Source organism: Vombatus ursinus, unplaced genomic scaffold (assembly GCF_900497805.2).
Source record: "Vombatus ursinus unplaced genomic scaffold, bare-nosed wombat genome assembly UNPS02015175.1, whole genome shotgun sequence".
Classification (NCBI taxonomy): domain Eukaryota; kingdom Metazoa; phylum Chordata; class Mammalia; order Diprotodontia; family Vombatidae; genus Vombatus; species Vombatus ursinus.
This window is the reverse complement of record NW_020954953.1, coordinates 2,005,361-2,018,350: the sequence shown is the minus strand read 5'-3', so window position 1 is coordinate 2,018,350 and position 12,990 is coordinate 2,005,361. Positions and strand designations below refer to the sequence as shown.

The window sequence follows — 12,990 nt, the reverse complement described above, 5'->3', positions numbered from 1 at the left end:
GGTTGTTTTGAGCTCCCCTGAGATCATGTCTGCAGAGGATCTGGGAATAATAAAGCATTTCGCATGTATTAGTGATTATTTTCATCTGCTAGACAAAGCTCCACATCCCCAACTTCCTTTTCCCCACTTTCAAATTGACCTGTACTGTCTTATTCCTTCAAGAAATCTCTTTTCCTTGTGACAATGGGTGTCACTTGGCCAATCAGATAAACAAATCCCTGGCAATGCTTTAGCAAGATCAGAGGCAAGGGATGTTTATACATTAAAAGAGCAAAAGTGCCCCAAGGAGACCCCATTAGATCAAAGACTGTTGTGGCCAGTGGAAATTATATGTGCCATTTAAAAACAATGATCATATTTCACTTATAATATATTTGTTCCAAAGAAAAATGCTGCATTCCTTCACATTTACCAAATTAAAAAAAATTACTAAAGGCACGTAAGTTAATTACTTTTTAGAAAAATGTTGCATTTCCTCATGTTTACCAAATTAAAAAATATGAAGCAAGCACATTTTAATGATTAAAAAAACACCCAACATCTGCTTGTTATGAACTAAGGACTTAATGTTTGGCTCTAGCACTGTAGTCTCTAGCAACGACTGGTTTTCGTTCTTTTTTTCCCAACTTATTTTTACTCTAATCTTAACAAACATCAAATAAAATGGGCATTTTGACGTACATGGAACAGAAAAAGAGTAATGTACGTGCCGCTGTAGATCTCTATTTTGTAGTTTTTTTCAGCATATAATAAAGAGCAATTGTCATGTGCAGATAAAGGTACATTTAGATTTGTCATGTCTGAAAACACTGATTCAAATCAGGTTCATACACTGCTTGGCACCTGCTTTAAGTGGGAGACTTATTTTGCTGAGTCTTGTGTAACCCTATTACAAATGTTGTTAAGATGGCAAAGGGGAACCAACCCCCCCAAACCCCAACAACACAGCTGCCATATAAAGACATCCAAACATCAGAACCAATTTATAAACTTCTTTTCACTGTCATGTCAAAATAACATTCTAGTTTATATTTATTTAGAGAAGTCAGAAAGGTAGCACTGAAGGTAACTGTGGCTGCGTGTGTCCTTTCACTCTGAGGAGCCTGATTAAGGCATTTTTTTTAACTCTAGGAATGCCATAAAGAAGTGAAGCAGCCTGAGATCACAAACCTACCCAGTCCATATAGAATTATTTAAGATCCTCTTATACCTTTCCTACTATTTTGTCTGTGATATTCAGTAAGTGATTGATTCAGTGATAATTCTGAGATGGAAGAGAATGTAGCTACCTTTTGTAGTGCTCTGATTTTTAACCGGTTGATAAACTGTTCACTAAAGCTCTCCTCCAGGGCTTCATCAGAGTGTGTAGCATCAGGATGCAGAGTTGATTTTGGCTTCTTGTGTGCTAGGCAAATGAAGCTTACACTTAGAAGGTACCACCTAAACTCAAAGGTTTTATTAACTGATCCATTGACAGTAGTGTTTTCTGACACTTACCGTAGCTAAGCACCCAGAAACTCATCACTAGATTTGCCATGCATGGAATGATGAATCTTTTCAGCTGCCACTGTTATCAAGGTTTACCAGGTCACAGAAGATTTGTGATTTGTAACAGTGGAGTGGATAACCATGTTGACAAAGTCACTGCGTTTTTGAAACATTGATGTAGAAGAAATAATGTAAATATTTCTCAAAATCAGAACAGATACACTTAACGAGAAAGAGAGACCACTTTTAGATGTCATTTCCATTTTTAGAGCTTTGTCTCCATGGGTAACAGCTTTGTTTGAGTAGCTGCATATCTATCCTAGAGGCCAGAGGGAAAAATACTTAAGGTTAATAGAAACCCCTCATATTTTGCAGTTACCCTCAATTTAAAAACACATGGGGAAGTAATTGCAATGAGAAGAATCAGTTTCTAAATTCAGTCTGGGGATAGAAGCAGGCTTTTCTACCAGAGTGTCTGAAATAAGAATGCTTGGATTTTGTGCACTGATGTCTCAACACACATGCTATGCTAGCACACACATTCACATCAAAGGAATGTACAACAAACACCCAGGAAACATCTGCCATCTTCTCTCTCCATAGCTGTGTATCCTTTTGTGTAACCATCCATTCAACCACAAATGGATGCTTTCTTATAGCCTTAATATTTTAGAAAATTCTTGGTGAAGGGAATGATCTAAGTCAGTGAGTTCTAGAAACTCAGTAGGCAAATAAAAGATCTTAATCAAAAGCCGATTTCTCGTAATTGATTACTGTTTTGTGTACATTGGTGATTGAGGCTGCGATAACCTTTTCTCTTTATGATGGATAGGGTGCAGATAGTGCAGTGGATAGAATGCCAGACCTGGAGTCAGAAAGACATGAGTTCAAATCCAGCCTCATGTATTTATTAGCTATGTGATCCTGGGCAAGTCGCTTAACTCTGTTTTCCTTAATTTCCTCATCTGTAAAATGAGCTGGAGAAGAAAATGGCAAACCAGTTCAATATCTTTGCCAAAAAACAAACAAACCCCAAAACCCAAATGGGGTCATGAAGCACTGGACACGACTGAAAATGACTAAACAACAATAACATCAATGGATAGGGACTAATAGATGTATGATGGTGGTGGTGGTTTTTTTTTTCTGCCAAAACTCTGGTAAATTACTATGCTTTTATGAACTGGGAAACCCCTTCCTTATTTCTGTGAACTTGTTTCACAACTTGAAATTCTTTTTTTTCCACCATTTCAACTTTTTATTGCTTGATCTATATGGGATGAAACAAAACAAGACCCTCACATTATCTGCAAACTCAGATTTTGCCATTATGGAGTTTCTAAATAGACTAATTACATATTACCTTATCACTCCTGAATAGAAAGTGATCAGGCTCTTGTGCCATCATGTTGGTGCTGGCATCACTTTTCTCTTAAAATGTCCATCAAAGTGATTTCTCTCATTAGAACATAAACTTTGTGCAAGTGGGTATTGTTTCATTTGTTGTATTTGTACCTCATAGCTCCTAGTACATGGTTCATGGCAAATTCTTCAAAAACGCTTGTTGATTGATTGATTGTTGAGGTCTGTAGTTCTATGGAAACCACCATGGTTACCTTTACCCTACTGCTGGCATGATTCAGAGTTGGTTAAAAATAAGATATGGAAGAGAGAGATTATTTGCTATGCTAGAGAAACTCTTGGTTTCTTTTCTTTCCTCTTTCTTTCCTTCATTCTCTGTCTCTCTTTTTATTTCTTCCTTCCTTCCTTTTTCTTCCTTTCTTTCTTCCAGATGTTTTGATATGCCTCAGTGTAACATGGTGCTGGAATATTAATAAGCACAATCCTAATAGAGTTTGACCATGTCTAGCATTATCATAGAATCTTAGATTTTAGAGCTTGAAGAAAACACTGAGATCATGTATTCTAATCTTTTCCTCTTATTGATCTGAAAACCATGATGTGGAGAAGTTAAATGACTTTCCCAAGGCCTCATACAGGTAGTAAGTGACAGGGCTGGGGTCTTAATCCAGGTCATCTACTCTAAGAATAATGTCATTTTGTTTCTAGCTGAAATTTTGAAAATGAGGTAATGGGGGAATGTTTCCTCATAGGAACACATCTCTATTTAAAAAAAAGTAAATGGAAAACAGGATCTTCAAATGTTTGCATTTTATTTAACTTTTCAAAAACTATATCTTTCACAAATTAAAGGATATCATAAATTGTCATAGTCAGATTTTAGTGATTTAGTCATTAAATGTGGAAATATCTTAAAGTATTATGTACACCCCAAGTCTTCCCAAAGAGAACTATATAGTCATTTGAAGTCAAGGAGATGTTACTTTGATGATCAACTGAGTCAAGTATTTAGAATTCAAAGTGATGACAAATTATTGGAATGGACACTTTCAAAAGAAGTTATATTTGGTTTTAGTACTTAGGATGCCCTAGAAAGCTATGCAACTTCGTTGCTGCTCTGAACCAATTGGCCAGTTGTTGTTCACAACCAAGGATGGCCTGAATACAAAAGTTATGAGAAAGCTTTAGACTCCCATTTTGTAGGGTTATATGAAGGTTGTATGTCTTCATCAATAAACTACCAGGAAAAAAAATCCTCTTGAATTATTGCCCTTTTCTATTCCCATAGAGATATTGGGTAGAAATTGGGATTCACTTTAGCACCAGGACTGAAGTAATCTCTTGCTGCAGATGTCTGGGGAAGAAGACCCAGTGAGGGGTTTGAAGCTGGGGTACCAATTTGGTTGTAGGGGCATTGGGCTTCTCTATGATCATTAAAGTCTGTCATATCAAATTTTTGCTTTCTATTTTGAATTTTAGGTGGTTAAATAAGCTTGGGTTAGCTGTAATCCGTCTTGCATCCACAGGAAAAGAAGAAGGTATGCTTTATTTTAAACCTATGGCTATTTATAGTGGGAGGTGATTAGGTAAATGGAAATAGAATGGGCCTGATGCAGGTGAAGTGTATATATCACATCTGAATTTGACCTTCCTTAAAATTAGAGAGAAAGAGAAGGGAAGAGGAAGAACCAAAGGAAGAGGGAAAGAGGGAGGGAGGAATAGAGATGAAGAGAGAAAGGAAAGGAGCAGAAAGATGAGTGTACTGTACCAGTTTATTTTGGCTATAAGTATGTTGTTACCCTTATTTCACCCACATAGCAGCTATAAGTTTCATTGGCACTGAAAGCAATTGCCAGTATAAATGTTTTATTTCCCTACTTCTGTAGTTATGACAGCTCAGACCCAGACAGACACCCCTTTTACTGATCTAGTCATGCTCTCAGCCCGACAACATTCCATCCTACGGCTTCCTCTCTTGTATTTTAGCATATGTGCTAGGTGGGTATGCTGCTAATTCCTGAAAGAATTATAAAGGGATGGCAGGACCTGAAATGGTGTTAGTAGGAAGTCTCATCGTATGGGTCTACCTAGAACTTTCATACTTCAAAAGACTTGAGAGTCTCTAGTCCTTTCCAAATAATTACTACATTTTAGTTCTTGACCTGGGGTCTGTGAAACTGTTAAAATTTTTTTCGTAGCTATATTTTCATGTAATTGATTTCTTTTATAATATATATTTTATTTTATGCATTTAAAATATTATTCTAAAAAGGGGTCTGCAGGCTTCACCTGACTCCCAAAGGGGTCCATGACACAAAGAATATTAAGCAGCCCTGCACTAGAAGGCTCCAAGAACAAAACTTAAACTTTTAAATGAAAAGGGTGTGGACTCTGCAACCTAGAAATGGATTCTCCCTCTCCATACGCATTTGCTGCAGCTACCTATTCTTCCCTGATCTTTTTTTTTTCTTCTTCCTTTTCCCCCTTTTTTTTAAGGCCTCAAATATACATAGACAAAAATTGCGAAGAGTTTCTGGAGAATTAGATAACAAGTTCAGTATTACTAGAAATATTTGTAACCCTTCAGAAGTTAATGTCTACAGTTTTCCAAAATGCACACATAGTATTAGAAAAAACCCAAAGGATTTCTATGTTGAGTATAACTCAAGATAAATACAGCTCTGCCAAGGGAACTGTAGAATACTTCATACAGGGGTAAACATTAATGATCACTCAATAGCTTCTATGAACTGCATACGATTGTGTCTTTTCAATATCTTCCTAAAACCACAATCCTTTCTCAAGTCACCCAGGACCCTTGGGGCCCCTTGAGCACTCAAATTGTGTAAACACCCACCCTCGGACAGCAGTGGTATATATAGCTGAGAGAAAACAAATACATGCTGATATTTCATACAGGCCAAAGGCAAAGTGGAGATGGGGGAAGGGCATAAAAGGATGTTTTGGCCAACCAAAAAAATCACAAATTGATTGGCTTGATGATTAGCTGTGGTCACCAACTGGGCATTTATGATAGTCTTCCTGCTGGGAGAGCAGGAGTACTGTGCAGAGTACTACTCGACCGTGGCTGTCACTATGAACTGTTTTCTCCTATAACCATCTTGGCAATTTCAGGCTTCCCAATAGCTAGGCTGGTGATGGAGACCAGGAAAATTAGCTTTGGAGAGGGAATTCTGTCTCCCCTCTGCCTTACTTTATACAATAGCTTATAGAATCTATCCTACAGGGTGGGCAGATAGCAAGAAAAGTTTTCTGATTGTGGTCTTCTTTGCATTTCAAGTGAAATTAAGAGGATCTGAAAGGCTTGTTCTTACCTGATCTTAAAACCATTTAAAGAAACCCAGCACAATGAAACCAGCCCACTCCCTCTCATTTTTGTCTCTCTTTCCTCAAAGTAGGCAGATCCCTAGGCATGGCATTTTGTGCAGGAGAAATGAATTTGGTGTGTGTTGACCTTTGCAAGAAAATTGGCCAGAAAAATATCTTAGCTGATGCTTTATGGAATGAGCAGTGGTGATTTATTTAAAAAAAACCCAAAAAACAATTGAGCACTTCCATTTTCATTGCAGAATGCTACAGTGAAAGTGAACATGAGGATCCCGAAATAGCTGTGGAGACGCCGCCCCCTCCCTACTCTGCTGAGCCTCCATCGCATTTGGTGTGTGTAATAGTAATTAGCCTGCTTGTCGTTGCTACATTGGCATTAACGTCATTCCACCCTCTTTGTATAATGTATCGATGACTAATAACTCTTAAATGATGCAGTAACTTAATGTGTCTACCAAATGGGCAGGTGTTTATTTAGTCATTTATAACCTTGTGGTCCTCCTGGATGCCGATTTGCAGCCTTCTCCATGGCAACACGCTGATATGACAAACTCAGCATCCGTGTGCATAAGTGAGTATCTCAGATATGTCATTATTTCTAAGAGGAGAGTGCAGAGGACTCAGACCAGAATATTAAAAGCTTCCAGTTTACCAATTCAGAACCAACTTAGATAGATAATGAAGAGCTCCAGTACGGAAAAAAGTCTTTTAATCTGGATCACTTGTAACTCAAATTAGAAGGGATGATAATAACTTCTTATTTGTGTGACAACAAAGTGCTAGACTCCAAGTTAGTGATTTAATAAGCGTATTTAAAAATATATTTTATTGATACCTTTTGTTTTTGCATTGCCTATATTGCTCAATAATTAATACCTTTTGTTTTTGCATTGCCTATATTGCTCAATAAGTATTTAGTAAGTAAATATAGGTTTACATAAAAACAGGCTTATGTGTATTTTCAGTTGCCCAGCTATACTTATCAAACCAATTCCTCCCTCACTTGCTCTCAAGGCTCCTACTTATATTACTTGTCTAAGAATACAGAGCTTTATATCAAAACCCATGTATGTTTAAAAGCCATGCCCAAATAAACTCTCATACACATTCAATATAAGGAAATGAGAACAGCAAAAACTGTTAAATTTTGTTTGGGGTCATTTTATGCTTTGTCTTAGACCCCGTGGAAATTCTTTTAGCTTCTGGGCATATAGGGGACTTCCAGTTGTCATTTACAGTGTTGATTTAATAAAGCTGTTCCCTCTGGGGCATCAGTCTTGCACTTTCCTTATCTGAGGATTTATTTAATTTTCTTGTTTTAGCAATAATACTTGCAATTTTCATAGTTTGTCAGAAAGGGACAATAACTAGATCATAGATCTGGAACTGTAAAGGAGCCCTTTTTTCCATGTGGGGACACTGAAACCCAGATGGTTTAAGTGACTTGCCCAAGTCATGGCCATGTGGGCCTTGGTAAGGTTCAGCTGCTGGGATCAGAAAGTTTCACTTTTTATCAATCAACAAGCATTTTTTAAGCATTTGCTATGTGCCAAACACTGTGCTAAGCTTAGATGATACAAAGAAGAAGTAAAAACAGTCTCTGTCCTCGAGGAACTTATATTCTAATGGGGGAGACAGAATGTAAAAAAAAAGTCCCACTCACAAAAGCTACAAAGAATGAAGATAATCTTAGAAGGGAGGCTCAGATGACTGTGGGTGGAAAGGAGGGATGGACAAACACCTCTCTTTACAGTTAAACTTATGTGACAGTCACACACCAATGGTTAAATAATGAGGTTTTTCAACTTGACTTATGATACAAAGGAATGTCTTTAATAATAGGTATCATTTCTTAACTGACTTCTAGCTGTGCCTGATCTGAGTCTTTTACCCCTTGAAAATCGGTAGCAGTCTTATTGAGTACCTCCTCTCTTGAAATCTACCTGATTTTACCTGAATTCCTAATTTTTCCTTCATAGCTTGTCTTTTAGCTTATTTCTCATTAGGAATAATCATTCTCTGACTTGCTAGGAAGAAACCTGGATGTTTTTCTGGGCTTGTCCCCCTGCATTTGCTCATTTCTGTCCCTTCACTTTGCCTGGGAGTGGAAGAAGCTGCTTGAAAGGAAGACTTAGCATTTCTTCTAGAAATATCAGACCTAAGTTTTTCTCTCATTCCAATCATTTGTGATTTTTCTTTTTTATTTCTCCCCTTTCCCCCCTTTTTCCCCTTTGCAATTTCCCCCTTTCCTTCTGATTCTTTTCATCTGATGATTGTCATTTACAGTTTTAGCAGCCACTCTGACAGGTTTGCCTGAGAAAAAAGAGGATGCATTTTTAAAAATCACAGAGCCCTTATAACGAAATAAAAAGAGAAACATGCTAAGTACTTCATCACAGTTTGCTCTGATGTTACAGCATTGCCATCCACTCAACTTTGTGCTTTTTCTAATCATAATAATAGGTAGTATTTATATGACACCTTTAAGATTTGCAAAGTGCTTTACACATGTTACCTCATTTGATTCTTACATCAGCTCTTTGAGTTAGGTGCTATCATTATCTTCATTTACAGATAAGGAAACTGAGGCTAAGAGGTTAAATGACTTGCCCAGGGTTACCAAACTAAGTGTCTGAGGCAGGATTCAGATTCAGTCTTCTTGACTCTATATCCAGCACTCAAAGAACTTTTTGATGGTAAGGGTTAATATCTATTTGAATGAGTTACCCAAAGAAATGAGGATATCACGTTCCTTGGTTAGGATAAGCATATATCTATAGTTTCCCATAATCCTAGAGGCCAGTTCGTCCAAGTCCATGTATGAGCAAAAATGCCTTCTGTGACTTCTCTGACAAAATCATCCATGTTGTTCAATCATTTTCAGTCATGTCTGACTTTTTGTGACCTCATTTGGCGTTTTCTTGGCAAAGATACTGGAGTGATTTGTCATTTCCTTCTCCAGCTCATTTTACAGATGAGGAAACTGAGGTAAAACAGGGTTAAATGACTTGCCCAAAGTCACATAGTGTCTGAAGCCAGATTTAAATTCAGGAAGATGAATCTTCCTGACTCCAGACCTCGAGTTCTATCCACTGCTTCAGTTAGCTGCCCCAGTCATCCACACTACTCCTTAAAAATTTTCAGTGAAGATGTAGCCAAGTCCACTTTTGGATAACTTTGTTAGCAGGTTTTTTTTAGCAGGTTAGCAGGTTTTTTTCTTAGATGAAGCTGAAATTTGCTCCTCTTCAACTTCTGCTCTGCCCCCCAATCATAGTTTAACAGTAAACCTTAAAAACAAGGGACTGAACTATATGACTTCTCAAAGGCCCACGTTGCCTTGGAATTGTGTTGGTCTCCTTCCTGAGAATTACATTATAGGCTGAAAGGCATTTGGTGGTGCCATTTCTTACTAAGTAATCTTATCATATCTATCGTATTGATGATAGCTCACATTTATGAAGTAGTTGTATACCAAGTGAGGAAGAGCATGCAAGTTTCATTATCCCCATTTTATAGATGAGGAAACTGAGGACAATTATGGCAATACTGCAAAAATCCAAGTGTACAAACATAAGAACCTAAATAGGGGAATTGAGAATGGAAAGAAATGGATGGATGGATACAAGAGGTATTTTCCCTTTCTACCTCCAGTAAATCTAATTTTTTTTCTTTTTATTAATTAATTTATTTTGATTTATCAACAATCACTTCCATATGCTTTTGAGTTTAAAATTTTTCTCCCCCTTTCTCCCCACCACCCTCCCCAAGATGGCACACAGTCTGATATAGGCTATATATATATATCCATTCATATTAAACATATTTTCAGATTAGTGATATTGTAAGTAAAAATTAGAACCAATAGGAGGAACCACCAGAAAGAGGAAACAAAACTAAACAGAAGAGAAAAAAATAGCAAATAGTATGTTTTGATCTGCATTCAAATTCCAAAGTTCTTTCTTTGGATGTGGATAGCATTTTCCATCATGAGGCCTTTGGAGATGTCTTAGATCCTTGTTTATCAATATTAGTCATTGCACAACGTGGCTGTTACTGTGTACAACCTTCTCTTGGTTCTGCTCACTTCACTCAGCATCAGACCATACAAGTCATTCCAGGTTTTTCTGAAGAAAGCCTGTTCATCATTTCTTATAGAACAATAGTATTCCATTACATTCATATACCACAACTTGCTCAGCCATTAGCCAATTGATGAGCATCCTGTCAATTTCCAATTCTTTGCCACCCAGTAAATCTAAATCAAGCGGATTGTAAAGGCAAGAAATACAGGGGATCTTAATTCCACATCAGTGGTTTTTCTAGTATAATTTCCTATAGTATATTTCTTTACATTCCCTACAATGTCTTACATATAGTGGGTGCTCAATAAATATTTGTTGTTGATTTGATTCCATATTGTGTTTATTACAGCAGAACATAACATGCAGAAGGTATGGGTTGACAAAATATTAAGATTTTGGTAAATTCTTTCCATTATTCCCCTCTCATCCAAACCTTGAAGACACTCATTTTGGGTACGATATTCTGGGATCTTTGATATTGCGTTTTACATATTAAGAATTTATTACTTATTGTATGGGAAGATAATTGACTGACTTAAAAATTTATACAATCAGACCATTAGAAATAGCACATGAAGTTGGGAGGAGAGATTGCTTTCTTTTAAGACAAGGACATATTGGTTTGGGGTCAACCTATTCATACTAAGAATCTTGATCAAGTCCTGGAGATTCTGAAGCTAGAACCAAATGAAGAAGAAATTTGAACTATTGAAAGATAAATGTTAGGCTTGGTTTTTATTGGTTATTAGTCTGTTCCCCAAAATGATTTGAAGCATGCTTGTATAGCATATCAGTCTATATTAACTAATGTGTCTTTTTGAATCATGGCAAAAGTAAGTATAAAGGGAAACAGAATGATACCTAATAGAGAGAGCCCTAGAGTAGTGGGGGGTTGAGTGGGGCAGATAGTCTGTGTTCTAATCCTGGCTCTGCCCTTTATTATTTGATCAAGGTAAGCCATTAACCTTTTAGGGTCTCAATTTCTTTGTCTCTAAAATGAGAAAATTGGATTATATGATATCTTTGTGAGTGATTCAAGCATTAAGATTTTATGATTCTATGATATTAAATTGAATGGGCAGCTGGATACACATGATATACATCTACATTTACATATATCTATTATATGTATGACATATCATGTGTATAAATATGCATATATACACCTATAAAGCAAGTCTGGAAGAACCCTTGAACTCTATTAGATATTGAGAACCATCTGATAAGAACATAAAAATACTTCTTTATCTGGAATCATGGTTTACTCATAGGAACACACTTGTATTTTTAAGAAAAATAGTACGGTAACACTTTTAAATACAAGAAGAAGATGCATTTCTGTCTGCAATGGACACAGCCATCTTTAGAAGAGAGGAAAGAGTAATCTTTGGGGGGCTTCCACTTATTGACTCTTGATCCAGAGGGTAATGGCAATACACCTGTCCTCCTGATTAGTCCTCATAAGGCTAGTAGTGGGGATTTAAAATAAGTGATCTATTGTTCTTTTTGTTTTAATGCGATCCATAATTATGCAGAAGTTGTTTAACAAACCGTGCATTAAAAATTTTAATGGATGAAAAATATTTTTTGTCTAGAGTAGTTTGTGACATGTAGTTAGATAGTCTGTTATGGTAGTGCATCAATCCATTTATCAGAAATAAACACTGGCCACTGATGGACAACACAGATGGAACAATGCAATCTCTATAGAATGCAAATTGTGGATGACCCAAAGGATGATGAAGAGATAGCTGCATGATGGCCTTAAGTAGTCTACAACAGAGGTGCCAAATTCACGGCCCCTCCTGAGTGCCACCAAACTAGATTAAAATGTAATTGGGAAATACTCCACAAAATAAAAAAAAATGCATGATAACATAATGTTGATAAGTAGTTTTCTAAGTCAATTAGTGGCCTTTAAGGTTCTTATGTATGTGTGGTTTAATGTCTCCATTTCTATTTGAGTTTGACAGCACTGGTCTACAACCTATTTCCAGTGATGTCCTATATATTGGATATGGTATAAAAAGTATTACTTAGGAAATGGAATGTATGATCAGAAAAAAGAGGTATCTGGAGGGAAGGAGGAAGGGAGGGAGAGAGAGAAGAAGAAGAAGAAGAGGAAGAAGAAGGAAGGGAAGGAGAGGAAGTAGAGGAATAGAAAGAAAAAGAGAAGGAAGAGAAAGGGGGAAGATAAGGGAGAGAGAAAAAGACAGATTTGTGGACTTAGTGCCCACAACATGTTAAGAAAAACCTAGAAGAAAGGCTTCCAGAGCATTGAGATTTCTTTTGAGGATATATAGAACATGGACAAGAATCACACAAAATAAGAAAAAGTAGGAAGGATGTATGGGAGTAGGTATGGGGATACATGCCTGTAATTCATACTATTGGGGAAGCTGGGGCTGGTGGCTTACTTGAGCCTGGAAATTCTTATCTGCGGTAGGGCTAAAGCTGATGAGGTGTTTGCACTGGTCTGGCACCAACATGGTGGTCCTTGAGTAGCGTAGGCTGCCTATAAGGAGGTATAAACTGGTACAGGTGGGAAAAATGGAGCAGGTTAAAGCTTCCATGCTGATCAATAGTGGAATTGGTCCCATGTGTACCTACTGTACTTTCAGCCAAGGTGAGATAATAGCAGTCTCTCTCAACACACACACACACACACACACACACACACACACACACACACACACACACACACACACAC

At 37.1% G+C, this 12,990-nt stretch overlaps 1 protein-coding gene across 6 annotated transcripts in view; it reads left to right on the top strand.

Moving 5' to 3' along the window:
* LOC114031544 (interactor protein for cytohesin exchange factors 1-like) overlaps positions 1-12,990 on the top strand; it is a 193,332-nt gene that overhangs the window by 136,297 nt on the left and 44,045 nt on the right. For all 6 annotated transcript variants that reach the window (XM_027846686.1, XM_027846690.1, XM_027846688.1 and 3 more), the window contains 2 exons: positions 4,330-4,388; positions 6,441-6,529. In XM_027846686.1, the coding sequence (XP_027702487.1) occupies positions 4,330-4,388; positions 6,441-6,529 (148 nt within the window). The remainder of the gene's footprint in view (positions 1-4,329; positions 4,389-6,440; positions 6,530-12,990) is intronic.